The sequence below is a fragment of the Lynx rufus genome, unplaced genomic scaffold, assembly GCF_022079265.1.
Source record: "Lynx rufus isolate CCGP_SWC_20201006 ecotype Redwood Valley unplaced genomic scaffold, mLynRuf1.p SCAF_6, whole genome shotgun sequence".
Taxonomy (NCBI): Eukaryota; Metazoa; Chordata; class Mammalia; order Carnivora; family Felidae; genus Lynx; species Lynx rufus.
Window position 1 is genome coordinate 27,768,949 of NW_025814878.1, and position 25,146 is coordinate 27,794,094.

Here is a 25,146-nt window from a genome sequence, read left to right on the forward strand (position 1 = left end):
TTAATTTAATATAACTTATATAGCTAAATAAAAATAATGGATTTTCAGTATTTGTAATTATACTTATGAAAGGTAGTGGAATGAGCATTGCTAGAGTTTGGGAAACCATAGTTCTGGGTTGGCTTCTGCCGTCTAGCTTTGTGATCTCAGGCAAATCTCTGGTCTTTCTGAGCCTCAGTTTCCTTGTTGATAAGAGGGAATGAGGGTATTAGACTGGACGATTTCACAGCACTCATTCGGTAAATATGTATCAGGTGCCTCTCTGTGCCAGTCTAGATGCGGGTAACGTAGAAAGAGCCTAGCCCTTATGGGGCTTTCATTTTAGTGCGAAGGCTTGCATTCTACTGCAGAAGTTTGCATTTTAGTGGGTGATGGAGTTTAAAGGCTTATCCACATTTGAAACTCTTGAGAGTCACAGGCATGATAATTATGGTGAATGGATGTGCTATAATCATGTTTTCTTGATGGTGGTAATTTGTTCAAGAAGCCATTTTATCAACAAAGAAGGTAGTGTTTAGGTTTGAGCTTTTGTTTATCTCTGAAACTATTTTAAGAAGGTACTTATTTACACATAATTATATCCACCCTTATTTTTGAGTATTTACAAATAGAATTTTATAGAATTAGCCAGTTCACTGTTTTTTTGTTTGTTTGTGTTTTAAGATCTTGTAACTTGCATTTGGAGGGGCAACACTGAACAGCTCTGAGATTCTTAAAAGTGTGAATCCAGTAGTGGTTGAGGAAGACCACTGTGTAAGGCTTAATGGTGTGGTTTATCTGTGCTCTGTCTCTGTGTTAGCACCTTGTCTTTAATTTCCATTCATCAGCTCAATTGTGATTAATGGCCAAAAATAACCTTCAAGTATGGTCTTCTTTCCATGTGATGGGAACTCATCTGTAAATTTCTTACTGTGGGAGGGCCAGAGCGAGTTATAGTAAATCGCAGAATAGATTCATATTCTGTAGTCCTTTCCACAAACTGATACGAATTTTCTTTGAGGACTGAGGACTGCACCAAAGGACCTGGCTAATTCAATCATTCAAAGCATTCAAAGGGGGAGTTGTGATTACATTATGAAATACAGGTGAAAACAGGTATGCACGGCTGTGTGGTCGTCCGTTCAGTGGCCTTGGATAAGTCACATAACTTTTACTCTTTATGACTTACAAACAGGGATCATATCTTCCCTGTAGGATGCTTTAAAGAGCAGATATTTATGTGCATGATGTCTGACACAGTAAGTGGCAGGTCTTATGATTAAAATAAAAATGTTAATGTTTCTAACATAATAGTGGAAACTTGAGTTTTATATCTCATTGCTTCTAAAATATTTTGACCAAAAATCAACTTTACTTAATTGGTCTCCAGATTATTTGTCATAGCAAAAGTAATTAGAGAGCTACCAATTATCTTGATTAGCTTGGACAAGGGTGGGACGTTTTTATTTTAATTTTTACCAGGGCATTGGTTCAACTCTCAAAACGTAATTAGAGAGTATATACTAAAAATCAACTTGGGTCATTGCATGATTAATATAAATAATATTCTCCATTTAAGTGGTACATGGAAAATGGTAGTTTAAAGAAGGAAAAAAGACTTTCTGTGCTATTTGGGGCCAGTTCAAAAACTCATGTAAGAGTCTTACTGGGAGACATGATTCTGAATTTTAAATACCTAATAGTGGTACAGCCACTAGAGAAAAATTGTATCGAGTTTCCTCAGAAAATTAAAAAATTAACTACCATATGATCCAGCAGTGTCTTGGTATTTATCAAAGGAAATGAAAACTCACTAACTCAAAAAGATGTATACACACCATGTTCACTGTAGCATTATTTATCGTAGTCAGCATATAGAAACAACAGCCTAAATTTCCATTTATGGATGAATAGATAAAGAATTGTCACACACACACACACACACACACACACACACACACACACACACGAGTATTATTCATCAGTAAACAAGAATGGAATCTTGCTGTTTGCAATAGCATGGATGGATTATGCTAAACTAAATGTCACAGAAAGAAAGACACCTTAAGATCTCTCTTGTATGTGCAATTTAAATAACAACAACAACGAAACCAAGCTCATAGATAAAGAGAACAACCAGTGGTTGCCAGATGCGGGAATGAGAGAAATGGGTGAAATTTGTTTGTTTAGTTTAAATAAATTGAGAGGGGGGTGGGAAGCCCACTTAGGTTTGTGAATAGTAACTGCATTCTATTTACCTGAACGTTCAACTCAGATCTTTGGAGGAGAAAGTTCAGTAATCATATTAGCTTTAGAATGACTTAACAGATCTTGGCTCATGTCTTCCTAAATAAAGGCAATGCCTTAATATTTTGTACATTTTGGTTTACGTTGAGCTAAGATTTCTGTACAAAAATTCCATAAAACATATAGTTTAGTTTTGCCCAATATCACCAGTTTTTGATTTTCAGGAATATTGGTATAATTTTTCTACAATACATCCATGTTGGCTACAGCCTGTTTTATCTGTGATGTTTACTTCATCACAGATATTTGTTTGACAGAATACGATGTTTAAGTTTGGTGATCTGAGACCAATGCAGATGGTAGTTAAACATTTTACTAACACACCTACACTTTATGCTTTTATACAGCATAGAGGTAGTGAACTAATATGTGCAAATTTTCAAACATGGATAGAATTATAAATTAAAATGTTATAGTTACTTAACTATTCTTCCTTTGTAGCATTGCCCTCCATTTATTTCCACTCATCTCCTAGTCTTATTATATAGTTCTCTCACCTCCTGCCTTCTGCCTGACTCTGCAATGTTGAGCAGTGATAAAGTTCTTTTCAGGACCCTCTAAATGCAAAACTACACTTTTTCTCTAGGTGATGGCTGTATGTATCATTTGTGCTTTTAACTATCACCCATACGATGACAACTCCCAAATCCATATCTCTTGTGCATATCCAGTCTCCGTTCAAGACCTGTATGGCAGGTGTTCAGCTAGACAGACTTGTCAGTTGTGATGCATTCAAAACAGAGTTTGTCTCCGTCAGACCCTCTTTTCCTTTGTGCTCCCTGTTTCAGTGGGTGGTTCTACCATCACCCCAGTTTCCATGACCTGAGACTTTTCCTCAACCCTTTCCCCTCTTTGACTTGTTCTATTCATTGTGGACACATCATGTCGTCTATCTCTCTTTACCATTAGATTCATTTCTTGTCCTTTGCCTCACTGCTCCTACCTTAGTGCAGACCATCATCGTCTTGTGTGTGGGTTATTGAACAGCCTTCTGGATGTCTATTTCAATCTTTCATCCTGTGCTTTACAAGCCAGGTTGGGCTATTTGAAATGTGGGTATGATTACATTACTCCTCTGTGGAAAGCGCTTATATGACTTCTGACTGCCTTTAAATTAACCTCAAGACCTTTCTTACCAGGATACACAAAACCTTTTATGTCCTGGCTCCTGCTTACTGCTCCTACTTTGTCCCTGCTAATTCGCTTTCCTCCTCATCTCCTGTCTCTATAACAAGCTTCCACTTAACTTGTACAGTGTATTACCGTTCAGTACTTGTGGTTTCCTGTAGGAGGAATATTCTCCTGGTTCCACACTTCCCTGTTCCTGGCACATGCTGCCTATCCTGACTCCCTTGCCTGAATGAGGGCTCATTATTTTAAACTCAAATGTCAACTTTGGTAGAAGGGCTTACCTAGTGACCCTCTTCTCCTAATCTGGGTTAAGTATCTGTCTTGTGCTTTTTAAGCAGTGTGCTTTTCACTTCATCTGTACACCACCTTCTCCCCTCCTTCAGCTTCTTGAAGGCAGTCTTTATTCATGTGCCCAGTACTTGGCACATTGTAGGGGCCCGTTAAATATAGTCAGGCTGACTGAATGCTTTCATGCTTGCCTATTAGAAGGGAATACCATTTTTAAAAACTTTTTTATTATTGAGATATCACCCTTTAAAAAACTATATTATTTTTTCATTTTATTTATTTTAGGGCACAAATGAGTTGGAGAGGGGCAGAGAGAGAGAGAGAGAGAGAGAGAGAAAGAAAGAATATCTTAAGCAGGCTTCACATACAGCATGGAGCCCGGCGTGGGGCTGGATCCCAAAACCTTGGGATCATGACCTGAGCCAAAATCAAGAGCCAGATGCTCAACCAACTGAGCCACCTTGGCGCCCTGAGATATCACCCTTTTAAAGCTTACAATGCAATTTTTTTGTGTGTATTCACAAGGCTGTACAACCATCACCACTGTCTAATTCCAGAACATTTTCATTACCCCCAAAGGAAACCCTGTACTCATTAGCAGTTGCCCTCTATTCTATCTTCCAGCCCTTTATAACCACTAATCTACTTCTTCTTTGTGGGTTTGCGTATTCTGGAAATTTCGTAGAAGCAGATCACATACCATGTAGCCTTTTGTATTTTTTTCACTTAGAATAATGTTTTCAAGGTTTGTGTGTGGCAGCATACATTAGCACTTCATTCCTTTTTAGGAGTTAATATTGTACAGACACACCCATCTTGTTTATCCATTCATCAGTTGGTAGAAATTTGAGTTTCTGTTTTCTGACTATTACGGATAAGGCTGTTCTGAAGATTCGTTTACAAGTTTTCCTGTGGACATCTGTTTTCATTTCTCTTGGGTATATATATACACGTAGGAATGGAATCGCTAGGTCCTGTGGTAACTTTAACTTTTGAGAAACTGACAAACGGTTTTCCAAAGTGAATGCACCATTTTACTTTCTTTGCCACCAGGGTTGAGAATTTAAAATTTTCCACATTCTCACTAGTACTTGTTACTCTCTGTCTTTTTGATAAGAGCCATCTTTTAGTGCATATGAAGTGGTATCTGATGGTGGTTTGGGTTTCATTTCCCTAATGACTGATGATGTTGAGCAGCATTTCAAGTGCTTACTGGCCATTTGTATGTTTTCTTTGGAGAAATGTCTACTTAAAATTCTTTGCATTCATTCATTCATTCATTCATTTATTCATTCATTCATTTATTCATTCATTCTGTTGAATTGTAAGGGTTCTTGATATATTTTGGATACTAGACTCTTATCAGATATATGATTGGCAAAAGAGGGTGAAGAATATTTTAATAAACAAGTGTAATACTGATACATGCTACAGTATGGGTGAACCTTGAAAGCATTATGTCCAGTGAAAATACCACACGTGTATTTCTGTCTATTTGAAATGTCTAGAATAGGCAAATCCATATGGATTGAAAGTAATTGCCAGGGGCTGGGGGCGGGGGGGGGGGAGGGGACAACGGAGACAAAACGACAAAACGTTAATGGGTAGAAAGTTCCTTTTCAGGATGATGAAAATATTCTAGAATTAGATAGTGGTGATGGTTGCACAATCTTGTGAATGTATTCAAAACCATTAACTAAGCAATTTAAATGGGTAAATTTTGTGGTATGTGAATTATATCTCACTAAAGCTTAAAAAAGAGCAAGTGTGTTTTATTTTTTTGAACTAGTCAAGGTTTGTACTACTTTTGAAGATAGCTGGAAAATTTCCTACTGGCCAGGGTTCCCAGGCCTTTGAACATTGGCAACAGAGGAGAGAGTGTGCTATCTCTGCTCTGCCTGTTTTGTTTGTTTGTTTGTTTTTAATATGCCAGCGGGGAAGCTTTATTTTAAAAAAATCCCTCTTTGCTCGTGTGAAATTGAGACAAGTAGTTACTTTCACACTTCATTTCAATTTTGTTTTCATTAGTTGTGATAGGGTCAATTGTTAGATGCATTTCCCCTTCCCACCTCTATAATGTCTTCATTTGGTTCAGATTAAGGGCCCCTAGATACTTGTAATTGCATCTATAAGGAAGACTATGTTTGCATTTGGGTGGGACAGAGGGTTAGACTTTTGATCATAGTTTGAGTACTTTTCTCAGAAAACTAACTTATGCACTGAAATAATGCTGGTGAAATAATGCTGGTGAATTATAAGGTTTAATTGTGGGACAAAAAAGATAGTTTTTTTTTTTTTTCCAGATCTAATTTTCTCACTATTAAGCACTCAACATTTAAAATTCATCTTTATAATACCCATCATTTTGGTTTCACTGTGTGAAATTGCAGTGAAATTTGTCTCCATACTTACTAACAGTATCAGTAACATTATTGTGTGATAGAATAAGGCATACAAAGTATAGAGAAAAGAAATTTTCCTTAAAAAATGGCGGGGTTTTTTGGGGTAAGTTTTTTATGGCTAGATGAAACTTAATAAAAGTAATCACCTAAGCTCCTCATGATTTTAAGTTCTATCAGTACAGAATCAGTTAATTCCATTGTGATGCTACCTTTGGTTCTTTGATTCTGACAGAGAATTCTAAGAGTAGCAATCTCCATTTTTCTCTTGTGCTTATGAACCGTCTTTCCCTACACATCTTCTCTCTATCATCTCTTTGCCATTTCCCTTCCCACTCTTCTGTACCCTGTTCCTTCCCTCCAAACTAAAACTGAGAGAGTTTGTAAAATAACATTTTGTGGTTTTGTTTTGTTTACAGCATAAGCTGTAACCATGACCACTGAAGTAGGCTCCACTTCTGAAGTGAAGAAAGAACCTGAACAATTAGGAGCAGACACAGATACAACCAAGGAGAAAACGAAAGAAGTAGCAGAAAATCAGCAGAATCAGTCCTCCGATCCAGAGGAGGAAAAAGGTTCCCAGTCATCTCCTACAGCTGAAAGCCAAAGTAGTCCACACCGCCAGAAGAGAGAGAAGGATCCATCGGAGAGCAGGGGAATTTCTCGATTCATACCCCCATGGCTTAAGAAACAAAAGTCCTATACCTTAGTAGTGGCCAAAGATGGAGGAGATAAAAAAGAGCCTACCCAAGCTGTTGCCGAGGAGATTTTAGATAAAGAAGAATCTCTTCCTGAAGGAGAGAGGCAGGCCAAGGGTGATGCCGAAGATACCGCTCAGAGGAAACAACAGGAGATTAAAGTTGATGTCAAGGAAGAGAAACCAGTGAGCGGTCCTGCGGCACAGGTATGTTTGAGAAGTGTTTGGGAATTAAAGGTTCATGTTCTTTTTTTTTTTTTTTTCAAATACGTTTATTTTCGAGGGGGGTGGGGGGAGAGAATCCCAAGCAGGCTCCACACTGTCAGTGCAGAGCCCAATGTAGGGCAAACTCACAAACTGGGAGATCATAACCCGAGCTAAAGTTGGATATTTAACTGCTGAGCCACCCAGGCGTGCCTAAAGCTTGGTGTTCTAGCCACATGACAAAAAAGGATTTCTTTTGAGTCATTTCGAGATTTTTTCTATGCAGATACTACTTTGGCTTATTGTATCTGGAATATGGGTCTTGGAGTGGTCTGCTACAGCCTTCTTGTTACTTCTTTTTTAAAACTTGCCCAAATAATAAGGCAAAAAAATTGACTCTATATGCAAACTATAAAAAAAAAAGAATCCATGTCTCTTACTGTTTAGGTTAAACAGATACTTAGAATCCAATGACCTCTCCTTTAAAAAAAGAAATTTTTTTTGATCTTTATTTTTGAGAGAGAGTGCGAGCAGGGGAGGAACAGAGAGAGAGGGAGACATAGAATCCGAAGCAGGCTCCAGGCTCTGAGCTGTCAGCACAGAGCCCAACGCGGGGCTCGAACTCACCAACTGTGAGATCATGACCTGAGCTGAAGTAGGACGCTTAACCGACTGAGCCACCCAGGCTCCTCCGCCTGTCCTTTTTAAATAGTGTGGATTTTTTACCTCTTTGATTTGATGTATGGGAGTGTTCAGTAAGTAGGAAGAAATAGATTTGTATGTGTGAACATTTTGGTTGCCTAATGAACCTAGGCTTTGCCATACTAGGCTATTATAATTGGAAATTTTATTATTTGAAATGATATTTTAAGTTTTAGTTGCCAGGATGTAGTTTCTTCTACTCATTTAATGCTGATGTTACCAAACTGGCAAAATGAGAAAATGGAGGAAGGGGGAGATATGGGGAATATCTTTTCTAGCAAAATTTTGAAGTCTTTTAACATTGTAGGTTGACAGTGTTTATAACAATCACAATTCCTACTGAAGATTTTCCTTCTAATACTTTGTCTTCTGCAAATTGGTTAACTTTAGTATGAACGTACATTTTTTTGTCAACAGCCTGCTGATGAAGTAAGTAAGGAGAGAGAAGAGAAGGCTAAAGAAATACAGGAAGACAAATCAGAAGAAGCAAAAAGGGAGACCAAGGAAGTGCAGACCAATGAGCTAAAGTCAGAGAAGGCTTCTCAGAAAGCCACCAAGAAGACCAAAACTGTCCAGTGTAAAGTGACCCTCCTAGATGGCACCGAGTACAGCTGTGACCTGGAGGTGAGATGGGGTGCTGGTTGGATGGCTGTCTTGATGTGTAGGGTGAACACAGAAGGCACAGGTTGCCCTCACTTGTGGGCTGGCACAGTGTATATATTTTTGTGTCCCTATAAGCTAGTTTGTCAGTTGTGCTTTAAAAAATAAGAACAGGAGAGGGTCATTTCCATGACAAAGAATATTTCCTGACCCTAAGGCGGGGGGTGCGGAATCAGGGCCAATGTTCTGCTAGTTTGCACTGGTCGTGTGCATTGGCTGGTGTTTGTTCAGAATGGGTATTAAATAGTTTGAATATTACCTTTTTTTGTAAGGGTTTCACTTGAGAAACCAGCTAGGTTGGTATTTCAGAGTCATGTTAATTTCAGAATTTTGCCCCTAAGTTTTTTTTTATCCTGAATCTAACGACTTAAGATTGAGCTCATTTATTCAGTTTCATTTAATTAAAAAACACTCATGATTTGTAAAGCTTATAATTTATTAGCATGGATGTGACCAAAACCAATATAATTAAAACAAAAAAAAAATTTTAATGTTTATTTTTGAGAGAGAGAGAGAGAAAGAAAGAGAGTAAGAGTATGAATGGGACAGAGGCAGAGAGAGAGAGGGAAACAGAACTCGAAGCAGGCTCCAGGCTCAGAGCTGTCAGCACAGAGCCTGACAAGGGCCTCGAACTCACGAACTGTGAGATCATGACCTGAGCCGAAGTAGGATGCTTAACCTACTGATCCACCCAGGTGCCCCACCAATATAATTTTTTTAAAGCATCTAGTACCTTATAATTCCGTTAGAGCTCGTTACTTTTCATAGCTAAGTTACTTTATTTACAAGAACATGTGCGAATAGCTGATATGCACTGAACAACTGTGTCAAAAGCTTCCAGTGGACTATTTCACATAACACTTGTAAGAATCTGTATGAGGTAGGTATTATTATGGGTGTTCCCATTGTTACAGTGGGGAATGGAAGGCTTGGAGAGTTTAAGTAACTTGCTCAAAGTTTCATGCCAATTAGTGGGTGAGCCAGAATTCCAGACCTGGCAGTTTGACTCTGGACATTGTGAACCTGACCACCAAACTACCCTGTTTGATTTGTTACACGTGGACAAAGCAGTAAGTGGGACCCATTTTGTTCATTTAAAATATGGTCTCTATAGAATAGTCTTTGCTTTGGTCTTCTCACTTATTAAATATTAAAATTATTTTTTCCTAATTCACATTCTTACTAAAAATAGAAGTTACACTTTAACTATAATGAAAGGATTCAGCTTGGTGAAATAGACCTATCTAGTTGAACAGTATTTTATTATATATTTAAACCTGTATTAGAATACGAGGTACGGAGGGTGCAAAGATGAATAATTCATGGTCCTTTATTTTACTTCATCTGTTTTACTCGTTTTAGTTATAATTGTTTGGATATTTCATTTATTTCAAGAACAGGAGTGGCAAAAGAGAATTAAAAATCCTTACAGCTTTGAGAGAGAGCTGGGAGGGTTAGAGGGAGACTGATAAACTGTGTGTCTCAGGTAGGGTGGGTACAGTAAAGAAAATAATACAATGATGCTGTGAACTTGACTCATTTACGTTTGACCCCATGCTCCTTGTTTCTCCTACGTGTGCTAGAAGTTAGGGAGTCTAAAATTTGAGAACCAACTTGATAACTTGTTATGTGACTTTGAACCATTTATTGAAGCTCTCTGGGCCAGACTGAGGTCCGGAAGCTGGCTTCATCTATGGAATATAAGGTTGCTTAGGTAATTCAGAAGGTCCTCGCTATCTCTGAAGCTCTTATATGACCAAACCTCAGCGTTTACCAATGTGCTCTATGGTTTAAATCTATTTCTGTTCTCTATCTTTTAAAGTCACCATGTATGTAAAAAACTACCAAAATCTAGAAGAGAATTGACAGCTGTATATTCCCCATAAAAATTTTACTCAGATGTTCCTATTATGCCATGCGTTTCAGATTTTTTTTTAAGACCCAAAACCTTGCTGAAGTCTCGTTCGCATCTCTCTTGCTCAGTACATCTCTTTTTGCCGCATGTAAATCTACTTTGTTCACTTTCAGCTGCTGTGTAGTTTTCTTTGGATGACTAAACCAGTCTATCCATTCCTGTGCTGAGGCTCAATTTCTTTACGCAGTATAACAGCCATTGCTTCAGTGATCACAATCCTACACCTTGCCTTGTTTCCTTGTGCGAGAGTTTCTTCAGGGTAGACCATAGTGGAATTGCTCTGTTGGTTGATTGCAATTTTGCTTCGTCTTGTTTTCCCAGATCCTGCCAAAGTGATCTCCAAAGCGGTGGTGCCAATTTAAATTCTAGCCAGGGGGTGCCTGGGTGGCTCAGTTGGTTAAGTGTCCAACTTCGGCTCAGGTCATGATCTTGCGGTCTGTGAGTTTGAGCCCCGTGTCGGGCTCTGTGCTGACAGCTCAGAGCCTGGAGCCTGTTTCGGATTCTGTGTCTCCCTCTCTTCTCTGACCCTCCCCCGTTCATGCCCTGTCTCTCTCTGTCTCAAAAATAAATAAACGTTAAAAAGAATTAAAAATAAATTCCAGCTAGTAAGCCCTGAATTGAATTTTTCCACATTGTCTCTACTTGTTCGTGATGATTTGACATTCATTTCATATTTTTTAATCTAGGGTTTTTGCATATAATATATTTTATTTCCTTTTATCAGCTTTGTGAAATTTTATTAACCAGGTTACATACCAGCCTCATAAAGTTGCTTGCCTTTTAACATTCTCTGGGAAAGTTTAGATAAATTAGGCGTTATCTGTTCTTGGGAGATCTGGTAAAACTTGCCTTTAAAACTGTCTTGGCCTGGTGAAAAGAGTAGGGTTGGAGAGTGGGTTTGTTTTTTTGTTCTTTTGTTTTGTTTTTTGAATCACTGATTCAGTTTCCTTATACTAACAGCTTGTTTCTGTTTTTTCTTGAGTTAGTTGTAGTAATTCATACTTTCAGAGGAAACTCTCCATGTCCTCTAATTTGACAAATCTCTTGGCATGATGTTTGTCATAGTATTCTCGTCGTGTGCACTTGATTTTCATTCCATTTTCATTTCTACAGTTACTTGCCTTTTCTCCCCCCCTCATTCTTCCTATAGAGCTAACCATTTTAATTTTTTTTTTCAAAGAAACAACTTGTTTTTATTGTTTCTATGTTACTTTTTTTGTAACATTTTTTCCCTTTTGCTCTTTAGTTTTTCTTTTGTGATTAGCCTGTTTTTCTTCTGATTTCTTGGGTATCAAATAAATATATGCTTTCATGGCTCTAGCTTTCCCTTCAAGTATCTCTTGTTGAGTCCACAAGTTTTGAGCATAGGGCTTTTCATTGCCGTTCAGTGCTTAATATTTTTGCGTCCTGTTAAATGGGTCATTTTTGACCACTTAAGCTTTTATAAATGTGGTTTTGAATTTCCAGAGCATGTGTGTGTTGTGAATATATGTTGTGCATGTCTTGTGGGATCTGTTACATTTGTTAAGACTTATTTTGCAAGCTAATCTATAGTCAGTTTTTGTAATAGTTCTTTTTGAGTTTGGGAAAGTATATTCTCTCCTTGTTGGCACAGGTGTTCAGATCTGTCCTTTGGATCAGTCTTATTAGTTATGTGGCTCATATTGTTTATGTCTCTGTTAATTGTTTAACTGCTTCATTTATCAACTTATGAGAGGTGTGTTGAGATCTCTCCCTGTAATTGTTGATTTGATAATTTCTCTTCATATTTCTGTAAGTTTATGCTTTATAAAATTTGAGGCTAGATTATTATATGGCAACATGTGCAAAATTAAATATTCTTGGAATTTTGTCCCCCTTTTTACCATCATACAGTACCTTCAAATTTATTTTGACATTAATATTACTGTACTGGCTTTATTTTGGTTAGGATTTGCCTGGACTATCTTTTCTCATTTCTTTGTTTTTAGACATTGTGGTTTTTTTTTGTTTGTTTTTGTTTTTGTTTTTGTTTTTGTTTTTGTTTTTGAGGAGCCGTTTTTTAATCCCATTTGCGAATTCTGTCTTTTAACTGGTGAGTTTATGCTAGCTGTTTTGTATGATCTGTGTGGTCATATCCTGTCATCTAATTTTGGGTTGTCTGGTATTTTTCTTTGTTTATTGATGCTCTTTTAGGAATGATATTTAAGTGTTTTATAGACACACGTAATGAAGTCTAGTATTAATCACTGTGCCTGCCCCCTTTATTCCCATCTGTTTAGCACTCATTTGTTGTCAGATCTCATTTTGGAATGGTACAAAATAACATTCTTATCTGTATGGCTATTCCCTCTTCTGGGACTTTGCTACTCATGGGGAATGAAGTCCTGTTGCTTGAAGCAGAGTTGAGAAAGAATGCAAAGTTAAATGCAGCAAAGTTTGCGATTACCAAAGTTTAATTCACTTTGACTTCAATTGGTTGCAAAAGCATAGGAGTCTTTTATTTTTATGACTATATTAATATACAGATAGATTGGCTTTTCAGTTAATAAATGATTAATTCATATATCATTAAAAATGAACTTTTGAGGACAATAGATAAATTTGAAATGTGTAGCATATATGTGTCGAACAAACTGTTTTCTCCTTTCAAGTACAAAGCAGAATGAAATCAGAGGAGGCTATCATGATGCGATCCCATAGCAGGTTTTAATGTACCAGCAGATCACTAGAATTCTGTCTAGGCAGTGACTTCTATTTGACCACAGGCCGTAATTCATCATTTTCGTAATAGCTCTTATAACCACGTAAATGTTATAGGTTGTATTACCTATCTTGGCTGACTCTCTTTTATTCAGTTGTTCTTCCCATTTCGGTTCTCTGGTTGCTTGCCTAGTGTCATTAGTATGGGTCTGATGCTCATCAGACCTGCTGTTATTTCCTCTTTGGGAGCAGAGCCCAGAGGACAGCCGTCACATGATTTGAGTGCTCTCATGTTTCCCGTTCCAGCATTGACCTTAGACAGATTGGGTGATGTGCTGATGCTGCTTATCTGGAGTTCTGTAGCTCTGTACCGGAAATCGGTGTCTAAGGACTACTTGGGGAAGTGTGTTGTGGGAAACCATAGCTATTCATGTACTTGCAAGCACTCAAGGAAGATAAATACAATGTGGGAAATAAATACTTTCACTTAATTTAGTTTGGGAGATTAGATTTGTTTCCATCTGTTGACTGTCATTAAAGATGATGTCTGTCATGACTTTTTAGATGCCCCTTGTTTTTGTTTTGTATGTCCATGTGTCTAATTTTCAACTTGAACTTTAGATGATAGCATTCCCACTGAAGAGAGCCTGAATGTCTTCGCTTTAGGGCACCAGCAACAGTAGAGGGAAGCATGGCCTTTTCAGGGCTCTGGAGAAGTTGGAATGACCTAGCTTATAGAGACCTTACAGAGTAAGATGATGTTCTAGAAGGCGTTCACATGCCAGGATGAGAAGATTAAAACTGATCTGTAGAGCAAAATGAGCTGGCAGAGGTTGTAAAGTCATTGGGACATAGGACCTAGCAAGAATGCTATTTAGATTTCAGAACATAGTAGGTAGCTGTGTGGCTGCAATAGTTTAGGGGGAACTTTTTATTCACTACAGTTTTAAAGAGGCACATCAGTGGTTTTTATAGAAATGATTTCATCAGTGTGATTAGAGCACTGGGAAAGGTACCCGTTTGTGCCTGTCGGTACCTTTAGTCAAAAAAAGCACCCCTCTTAAGCCATTTCATACAAATGTTACTGTATTACCTGAATAATTTTTCTTAAAGATAATTCTTGGAGATATTGTTTGTTTGGTGTCCTAACATGAACTGTTCCTCAGATTACTTCCTTAAAATAGATAGAAAGATCTCCATATCTCTATCTCTGTCCCTGTATTCCTTGTTCTGTTCATTTTATGGCCTCTTGTTTCCACATTTTTTCCTCCTGTGTGCCATCCGGGACCATTCTTTCTTGAACCTCAGGAATTAAATGAATAGATGCTCAGGGAGCCAAAGCAACACCGTTTGCAGAAATTAATTATTGTCTTTGGAGTCCGCATTCTTTTGAGGAAAGTGAATATATATTGTTAATAAGCGGATAAAAATGCCTCACACATAATATTTGTGAGCATAATTATTGGATAAGAGGGAAGTTTTAGAGAATGATTGTAGTTAACTGAAAAAAAAATAATATAGAAGTGGCTTGACTTTAATTAATGTTATTTTTGGCTTATGTAACAATAGGCTTATTGCTAAATCATGCATTAATTTTGACCCAAGGCCTAGTCTGTCTGTGTGCATTTGTTCCAAATCTTTGTGTGAGGTATTTTTTCATTGTATTTAGTGAAAATTACACTTTCATTTTATAGTAATAATTATAAAATTTTACTATCAATTGGTAATAAAGGATCTCAAGTATTTTTTTTGAAAACTTGGAGGGTTATATTTTTTAATAAAACACTATAATTTCTATCCTTCGGTACGTCTGTTTTTATCTTATTGGGATATTTAATGGTATGTGACAAGCTCCTTTGGTACCAGAATTTGAATGGGAAGAATTTTAGGGAGTCTCCTGGACTGTGCATGCTTGTTGCAGAGAATCAGCTTTATGACTCATGTGACAATTGCCATTCGTCATTTATACTCCATGTGTGAGAACACCGGGGCGCTCTCCTCTAAGCAAAAAATACAGTAAGGTTTAGTTGAAGTTGTGGATATAAAGTCAAGAGACCTATGTTTCCTTTTCTTTTGACTCTGGATGTCTTGGGGCAGTCACTTCCTCTTTTTTCTTCTGTTCTCAGATAGCAAAGTAAGAATGAAAATACTTGCTTCCTCTGTTTCTCTGATTGAGCTAGTTTTACTACAGCTGATAAGTCTGTATGTATTTTTTTAAGTCTGAAAATAAATGTGAGAGTCCCTGCAAGACTTAGGGAGCAAGAGTGAATGTGCATTCTGGGTTAGAGTTGCTCACATTTTCCTCTGGCATCTGAAAGTTGTTCCCACGTGTTGATTTAGTCTGAGAATCGAGGGCATTGTTTCTGCCCACACACAAATGCCAGTACCATTTTTTCCTTAGTGCTATGAATAAGGCGATCAGAATGTAGGCTCTTTTCGTCAATGTTCTGATGATAGAAGTATTTATCAGAAAGTAGAATGTGTCAAGGTCGTCTTGTCTTTTGTAGAGTACTGGTCTCAGAAATCCAATTTGATTATCATTGCTTTTGAGTGGTTTTACTTGATTGCTTGTTCTGCTTTCACTCTTCAAGGTGGTTCTTTCAGACCTCTAGCACTGACCCTTAACTAGGTGTATTAGTTTAAAAACAACAACAACAAAAACGTTTATTTTTGGGGGGAGGAGGGCATATAGGCGGGGTGGAGGGGGAGAGAATCCCAAGCAGACTTCATGTGGTCAGCGTGGAGCCCATTGTGGGGCTTGATCCCAGGAACCATGAGATCATGCATGACCTGAGCCAAAATCACAAGCTGGATTCTCAACCCACTGAGTTACCCAGGGTGCCCCGTTAAATAGTTTTAACCATCTGCATACCTCTGGAGGATCTAGAAATTGTGGCCTTACATACGCTCCCATTAAAGTGTTAGATTTAAATATGGATTAGGAACTCAGAACTGTTTATTTTTAATTTATTTTTAATTTTTTTTTAATGTTTATATTTGAGAGAGAGAGACAGAGCGTGAGTGAGGGAAGGGCAGAGAGAGGGAGACACAGAATCCAAAGCAGGCTCCAGGGTCTGAGCTGTCAGCACAGAACCCAACGTGGGGGCTCAAACCTACAAGCTGTGAGATTGTGACCCGATGAGCTGAAGTCAGACGCTTAACCGACTGAGCCACCCCAGCGCCCCAGGAGCTGGAAACTATTTAATTGGCACATACTATGTACAACATAAAATCCTAACAACATGGGTCCAGGTGAAGGTCTCTGTCTGTCCAATTATACCTTTAGTTTAAAAAAGGAGTTAATTAAATTGATAATTCTGTTCAGTAACTTGTATCTACTAAGTGGGAAGAGTGTGAGTGGTTAGTTTGGTTCAACTTGAAGACAGCAGGGATTCATAGGAGCAGCGCAGAACATGGCCTTTTCAAGTCACTTGTCAGCCGGGCGTTCAGGACTCTCTTAAGGAATGACCTCAGACTGTCTTTTGATTGCTATCTACTGGATTTTTGAAGTTTTTCCTCTGCCAGCTTAATTGTTCTTCCATTTAGGCACATCCTAAATTATCTTTTCTTCCTTCAAGTTTCTGATCAGACCGTCTCTACATTTTGATTTCCTGCCTAGCCACACCATTCCTCCCCATTGTTTAACGTCCAGCTCACATTCAGCTTTTAGAATGTTTTCTTTCTTCCTCTGAACTTGTTTGCACCATTAATTTGGCAATTAATCATGCACTCGGCCTTCTGAAAGAATTGCTTGTGTTGTGTTGAAAAAGTGCTAAACTCTTGTATTGTTTGATTTTTCTCCTATTGTTTCTTCACCTGGAGAAGGGTGTTGGTTCCTTGAGAAAAGGGACTTTCTTTCTCCTCATAGGGCCTTAACACAGGACTTTGTGCCCTACTCATAAAAAGTAATTGTTGGTTTATTTTTCTCTACTTTCTTGTGTATGTATAAAATTTTCGTCCTTAGCTGAATGATTGCATTTGCTTATTTCTGTTCCTAATTCTCTCCACCCTCTCCAATTAAAAAAGAAAGATTTGCATGTATACGTAAATATTTGTATTTCCCCACCCCTTATTGCTACTTCTGTCTACCACTGCCCTGCTGTCTGTCTATTTTAATATGAAATTTATTGTCAAGTTGGTTTCCATACAACACCCAGTGCTCATCCCAACAGGTGCCCTCCTCAGTGCCCATCACCCACTTCCCCCCCCCACCCCCACCCCATCAGCCCTCAGTTTATTCTCAGTATTTAAGAGTCTCTTATGGTTTGCCTCCTTCCCTCTCTGTAACTTTTTTTTTAAACTTTTTTTTTCCACCCTGCTTTTTAAATACTTAGAAACAGCAGGCTAAGTTCTTGTAGAAGTGCTTCAAGGGCTTAACTGAATGAAAACAATGAAATTCCTACAAAAGGCAGTCAAACTGCTAGGCAGGAGCCCCTAGACATGGGTATGATGTGGTCCTGGCCCTTCAGGAGCTCAGGGCCCTGTAGGGAAAGTGGATTCCCAGGGCATAAGACTTCTTTCACTTAAATGGGCGGTTGCTTGGTGGCTGAGTGTAGGCTGGGCTGGAAGAGAATATAATTAATACCTTATTCCCTGCCTCTTTTCAATAGCGCTCCTCCTGAGCACATTAAAAAAGGATATGGTTTTCATTTCTAGGCGGTCAAGAATGCTACCACATGCTTTATCCTTTTTGTGATCCTCACTTTTTTGGTTTCAAAATCTGGGGCTTGCCCTTGCGTCAGTGGTATTTTGAAAGCATTAAATGTGACACTTAAATGTAACTTGTCACTGTGAGTAAGCATCTTGACATAATTTTGAGGGCAGCATCCATCTCTTCCTGGCCCTTTCTCACACATGCTGCCAGGCAAGCTCACTCCTTGATAATCGACTGCTTCATACCATTTAATAAGTTTTCACTCTAGCCTGGAGGGTGGTGGCAGAACAGGCACTGGGTCTTTGAATATTTTTCTGTTTTGAGTGAAAATTATTTGAAGGTTGAGGAAGGTTAGAAATGGCACGAAGCTCATCGTCAGAGTAAGGTTTGTACTTGAAAATCGGTTCAGCTGCATTTTTCTCATGCACCAGAATATACGTAGGCATTAAAAAATTTTAGCTCCTTGACAGAATTCATCAGATGAAGAGACATAATCTTATTTCTCTCAGCCAATAAAAAAATCCATAAAATATCTCTTGTTAAACACACAATTCAGAAAACCTCTTGTTCTTGTTACTGTTTTATTTTTAGTCGCCGCTCTCCCTTCTGAAGAAATTAAAGATAATGTAACTGATAGTTTTATTTCTCTACTGTAGAAATTTTGCTAAATATTCTCCTCCCTGATCCTATCTCCCTGTTCCCCTTCTCCACAAGATTGGTGATGTGTGCAGGAGCCTGAAGGGGGCCCGGGTTTGAGAATCCTTCCTTCCCTGTGCATGTTCATTTCACAAATGTTGGGGCCACTTATTTCATCCTGCCCCTCCCACAGCAGGATTCATATTCTGTGGCCCAGTAAAAACACAGAATTTATCATTAGTATTTTTTAGATTAAAAAAAATTTTTAACGTTTATTTTTGACACTGAGAGAGAGCATGAATGGGGGAGGGTCAGAGAGAGGAGGAGATACAGAATCTGAAACAGGCTCCAGGCTCTGAGCTGTCAGCACAGAGCCCGACGCGGGGCTCCAACCCACAGACCACGAGATCATGACCTGAGCCGAAGCTGGTCGCTTACCCGACTGAGCCACCCAGGCTCCCCTCGTGAATATTTAAAGTACTGTAATGTAGTATGCTAGCATATGGATCTTAAAAGGGATTGAATGCAATAGAACATAATAAAATCTGATGTACAGAAAGCACTGGATTAACCCAGAAAAAAATTTCTTTAAGGTGGCTGGATGATGCAGGCATTGATATAGGATCTGTCAGATTGCTGTTTTCATAACTTTGTTTTGTTATGTTCTGCAACAGTCACACATGGGCTCTGATAGAAAAGTTATGAGGAATATTACTTTTAACTTTTTTTTTTTTTTTTTAACTCTTATAGCACCTTCAGACAAAAGCTTCATTCTGCCTGTTACTGCATCTTATACTTGTGTGTCCTGTGTGGAGTATGCCATTTTAACCCGTCCGAGTCTGATTTTTGTTCATCCCCTGGTCATTTATGTAGAGAGGAAAATTAATCTGGGTTTTAGGATGTTATAGTTACTGATCTCTTTTCATACTTCTGGTAATAGCAGTTTAAAGTGAATCAAGTGAGAATGCTAAGCTGTTCTGTAGCACAGAAAGCCTGTATGAATCAAATGTCAAAATTCATTCTAAGCAAATACTTTGCAGAGAATGTGCTAGCCTGCAGAAGTTGATGCTTCTGGTTTTCGAAATAAGTCTTAATGGAAATGGTCCTTAGCAATGTTCAAAAGAAGATACTTTAAAAAAAATTCGGTTCGCTCATCTGGCTAGAAGTCTGATACCAGCCTCTCTAACCGTTTTAGTCACTTTTAAAGAGATTATACTTTTTCATCCATTTATGCCAGGTTCCACTCTTCACAGTGAATAATAGAAAACGTTAGACAAAAGGAAGTTATGTTTTCATTTCTTAGGTATTATTTAGTTTTTTTAACTTTAAAAAAAAAATTAGTTTTGAGAGAGTAGATGGATGTGTGCACTCTCAAGCAGGGGAGAGGCAGAGAGAGAGGGAGAGAATCCCAAGCAGGTTCCGCACCATCAGCACAGAACCCCACGTGGGGCTTGATTCCACCAACTGCGAGATCATGACCTGAACCAAAATCAAGAGCCAGACACTTAACTGATGGAGTCACCCAGGTACCCCTCTTAGGAATTATTTTAATGACTGGGTTGCTGAGGTCCCTTAGTGATGGTATGTAATTTTTGAGAAAAATAGGAAGTTTAAGAACGTCATATTTGCATAGTATTTTACAAATTTGGTTTCAAAACTGTATTCATTTAAATATAGTCTGTGTGTTCAGAAATAATTCTTGTCCTCAAATATCGATTTGGTTCCTGCTCTTGCTGGGAAGATAAAAAGAAAACTATTTTATTTTTCCTCTACAACTGCTTATAAATTTTACTTTCCAGGATAAACTTCACATATGAAGCAAGAGTAGGATATGAATGTCATTGATGAAGTACCGTTTATGGGTTAGAGACCACGGAAGTACCACGTTCTCATGGGCTGGAATTGTCAGCTCTTCACCGGGAGAAAGGGGCCTGGATTTAAGTGTCTGTTTAGGAAAACTCAGCAATACCTGGCCCATTACATTTTCTATTTAAAAATGGTTAAATAGGAATATCCAAGCAGAAAATAAGGGGTTATGAAAAAAAGATTTGCATGCCTCCTTCCTCCTTGGTCAACGATAGCATGATAACATGGAAACCTTTGTTAGGAGCAAGCCAGCGTTGCTAGGTTTGACCCAGGCTTTTCTTGGCAGAGTGGAGGTAGGTCAAAGGAAATGAAAAGATGGAGACGCTATTAACTTAAAATATGTTATGTTGGTTTTGGTAATTAATAGGTTTAATTCATTTCTTATTCCTTTGATTTGGGTCATTATCTCTTTGTACAAAGTGTGTGATTTTGTCCACTGCACATTTCTCGACCAAGCCTTGGTGATACTCTGGAGGAATAGTCCCATCTCTTATGACTCACTTGTTGGAGCCCATGCTCCTCGCTTGTCGGAGCAGAGGGCAAAGGCTGTGTTTCCGCGTTCAGGCTGGGTTTCAGACTCCTTTCCAGTAGTAAGGATCTGTTCTGGATGTAGTGATTAGGACAAGTGTCCAGAGTTAACATTTCCATAAAGTTTGTTTTGTTTTGTTTTTGAGTGAGAGTGAGCAGGGGAGGTGCAGAGGGAGAAGGAGAGAGAGAATCTCAAGTAGGCTCCATGCTCAGTGCAGGCTCCTGACGTGGGGCTCGATCCTATGACCCTGGGATCATGACCTGAGCCGAAATCAAGAGTTGGACACTCAACCTACTGAACTGCTCAGGTGCCTCGTTTTTAAAAAGCTTTTTAATTTATAGAATATTATCTCATTTATCCCCATAGAAATTGATGGAAGGAGGGTGGCTGTTAATAGACGAAACTCCACATTGGTACAGTACTTCTCACATTTAAAGTGCACTTCAGCTCAACTTTGTAATGTTTTGAAATCTGGGTGTATCTCACACATAGGTGAAAAGAAACTCCATTACTGTTTTTCCCCTACCCCACTCTCTTGCTCAGTGTTTCATAACTTTGTAGAGATAATGATAATACTTGAAGTTTGCAGAGTAAGATCACAGTGCTGGTGGAGACCAGTAGGATGCCCAGGGTTTGGTGTGTGTATGGGGGGTGAGGGGATGGGGAGGTTCAGTAGGATAGGACTTGGGAGATCATTGTGCAGAGTCTGGTTATCTGCTTTAGGCACACATTAATTCTTTTTTTTTTTTTAATTTTTCTTTAACATTTATTTATTTTTGAGAGAGACAGTGTGAACTGGGGAGGGGGAGACACAGAATCTGAAGAGCTGTCAGCCCAGAGCCTGATGCGGGACTCAAACTCACGGGCCATGAGATTATGACCTGAGCTGAAGTTGGCCGCCTAACTGACTGAGCCACCCAGACATCGCAGCACACATTAATTCTTTATTCACCGTGCCCAAGTCAGTCAGGGAGAAGAAAACTGGCCCTTGCTGATCAGTCCTATGAACAGAGTCATTAGAATGCCAGGGAATGATTTATAGGGTGAGATAACTACCAGGAAGAATGAAATGTATATGTTAATTGGTCAACTAATTATTTTCTTCATAGTTAGGAAGTCCTTGAATGATGCCAGGTGATAATCATAAGGTATCTTTGTGAACATGAAATTCAGAGCAAGGGGTATTAAATCAACAGAGTAACTGGTGTCTTCAACCCACTGTGGAGGGTGAATATATCTGCCAAGATCCAGAATAATTGTGCTTATAGGCCAGGTGCCTTCTTCCAAGTGACACTGATAAATTCTCACTTTTTGTTATTCCCACTGTTCTCCCTCCAAAAAGCCCATTTGGGGCTGTAGACTGGGATTAGACACACACACACACACACACACACACACACACTCTCTCTCTCTCTCTCTCTCTCACACACACACACACACACACACACAAACACACACACACTCTTTCTCTCTCTCTCACTCTCTCTCTCTCTTTCTCTTTCTCTCTCTGTATTTCCCTAGTGTTTTAGACATGCATTCCTAGGTCTTCTGCAGTCAGAACATTCATCCTCAGGTGTATTGATTTTACTTAGGTTTTCCAGTAAATGTTATACTATCTCCAAATTCTGTTAGAAACTGTACCGTGGGCTTCAGTATTTACCATTGGTATATTGTTCGCCTCATAGGCTTGGGTGGGAGTTGAAGTTGGGAACGAGAATGATTGACCTGAAACTTATTTGCCAGGTAAAAATATTGTTTCTGTTGGAAAAGATTCTGAATTTCAAGTAGATGTCACATGTCACTTTGCTTTTTAGGGAAGAAATAATACAGGACGGCTTGGAGTTGGCCATCTGGGTATTCAAAATACCTAGTGCAGAGAGGCTTTATAAAGGAAGTTTCCAGTGTATGAACAGGTTATACATTGCCATACAACAGCAAATGAGTTATTTAGAATGTATGTTTTCCTATTGAGACAGTGCACAGGTGATTAGATTGCCAGGTTGATTGTGAAAGACAGAATTTCTACCTCACTTTAACTCAGGCCAAAACTTAAAATCTTTTCTTTTTCTCAGATTATTTTCCTATATTTTTGGTACTTTTCTCCCTTAGATTTTCTTGTTCCTACCTCCGTGATATTATTCTTTTACAGTATGATACAAAAACATGTTACATGCTTCCTGCCTACTTTTTCTTCTTCTAGAATCTAAATTCCTAATTCCTCAAATGTAGCAGATTTCTCAGCTAAGTAATGAGAGCGTCCATGATTTGAGTGAATGACTTCAGTGTGTGAATGATTGATTACCTGTACTGCCTTCTAAGAGATTATTTGCATTTTAAAAGAAACCTCTTGTCTCTAAAGAATCCTAAGTGGTAAAATTTCACTAGTGAAGCCAAGGCACGAGAAAACATTAAGGCAGTTTGTGTCAGTCTAGAAAGCTGGATTTATGGCGTCCTTGGATCAGGTAGACACATTGGTGGTAAGGTAGCCTTTTGGGGAGGCATCACAGCCGCACTTACGCAAACGCTTTCTAACTTCCTTGCTTCTGAATCCCCATGTTTCTCTCTCTGATACCTCACAGTTTTTCTCCTTATGTAGTTAATTTATGTATCTTTAAACTCTAAAGTCTTGAAGATTCACCCAGCACCGCCCAACCCCCCAACCCCCCCCTCCAACCCGCCTCTATGGTGAACAAAGACCTTGTTGTCATTTTCCTTTTGGTTTTACTTGAGTTTGTTAGTCACCCACCAGGAATGAAAAAACTTTTACTTGGGAAAAAATGTCAAGCTGAATGGAAACACTGTTGCCTCAGATCAGTGTTTAAAAACTGTGCTATCTCAAAATGAAATGTATTTTTTTTCTCAGATTGTCTGAAAGTTGCTTGTCATTGAGTTCAAGAATCAGAAATTCAGGTGGTGAGGTATAAGAAAATTATTGTTGCTAAAAAAAAAAAAAAAACAACTCGAGGCCTCTCTTTTTGCATCAGATCCTGTTTCCCTCTGTTTTACAGCTGTAATAAAGTAAATATTTAAGATGATTCTGCATTGCAACTTTTACTTTGGTCCACTGTTTAAAAAAAAGAAATTTTAAACACTCCTGGCCAGTAGAGGTGAGAATAGTTTCATTGGGCCCAGTTTATGATAAGATCACATCTACATAAGATCTGTGGTCAAGTGTGTGTCTTGTGTTTTTCCATTTGTTGATCATTTTATTTCAAATGTAGTTTCAAAGATAGTTGTTATTAAAGATTGTCGGATAAATTTTATGTTACCAGGCTCTGCGAACCAGTCGCTTTTTAAAGGATTTTTAGTGAAATCTTGAACAGTTAATGTATTTTCCTTTGGGTCCTGGCTTTTGTGTCTCAGCCTTTGAAAGGGAAGAAAGGTGAATGTACAGCACTGCATGGTGCCTGGCCAGACAGAAAGCTAATGGACTTTGGTGTGAGGGCAGATAGTCTTAACTCTGGGAGAGGGGGTCTGTTCCCTGACCTTTGCGTTGCCTCATGGTCAGAATCCTTGGTTGCGATTTTTAAAGATACAGGAGCACAGAGGATTTTTAGGGCAGTGGAATTACTCTACAATGGTAGACGCGTGTCATTATACATTGGTCCAGACTGATAGAATGCGCCACACCAAGGGTGGGCCCTGATGTTAACTATGGACTCGGATAACTATGACTGTGTCAGTGTAAGTTCGTCAGTTGTAACAAATGTACCCGGGGGGGATGCTGACTGTGGGGGAGGCTATGCATTTGTGAGGCTAGAAGATATATGGGAAATCTCTGTGCCTTCTCCATTTCTGTGAACCTGGAACTGTTGTAAGAAATAAAACCTAATAGAAAAATTTAAAAAGTACAGATGCCCGCGGGTGTCACCTCTGAAGATCCTGGGTTTGATGCCAGGCACAAGAGTGAAGAACTGCTCTGAGAGGCTGTAACATCCCAGGCACCTTCTGCGGAACCGCTGCTCCCCAGATACTGGGTGAATTCATAAATGAGCCCCTTGTTGATTTATTAACGAGGTATTTTCCTCTAGTGGTAGGAAAGTGAGTGGAGTAGAGACCCTCCATGGAGACTGCAGGAGGTCTGACTATGTGTCGGGGTCTACTTGACAGCTGTTTCCTCACTCTGGCTCTGATTGTCTGGTCGGGATTTGCTTTGAGCAGCACTCCACGTGTAGCAAGGACTTGATTAACTGCAATTGTTATCTTTTAAAAAGCCTGATTATATTTTTCTCAGGATACTTTTTTGTTTTTCTTGGATTTTGGATGAAAACACTAATATCCCATGCCTTGGATAAATTCCTGACAATGTTTTTTATATTTTATTAGTAACTTAGTGACTTGGAAGGCCCACAATGGAAACCGACACCACTTATATGTGCACAGTGGCTTCGTAATACAAAGAACTTGCTTAGACTCTAGATTTTAGTTAGTACTCTTACAAGTAGGAAAACACCACATGATTTAAAAACAATACACTTTATTTTGCAGTTTTGAATA

General features: G+C 38.7%; 1 protein-coding gene across 1 annotated transcript in view; it reads left to right on the plus strand.

The window, feature by feature from the left end:
- Positions 1–25,146, plus strand: part of EPB41L2 (erythrocyte membrane protein band 4.1 like 2) — a 255,844-nt gene that overhangs the window by 132,962 nt on the left and 97,736 nt on the right. The window contains exons 2-3 of the mRNA XM_047102614.1: positions 6,524–7,008; positions 8,125–8,331. Of these exons, the coding sequence (XP_046958570.1) occupies positions 6,538–7,008; positions 8,125–8,331 (678 nt within the window). The 5' untranslated portion in view covers positions 6,524–6,537. The remainder of the gene's footprint in view (positions 1–6,523; positions 7,009–8,124; positions 8,332–25,146) is intronic.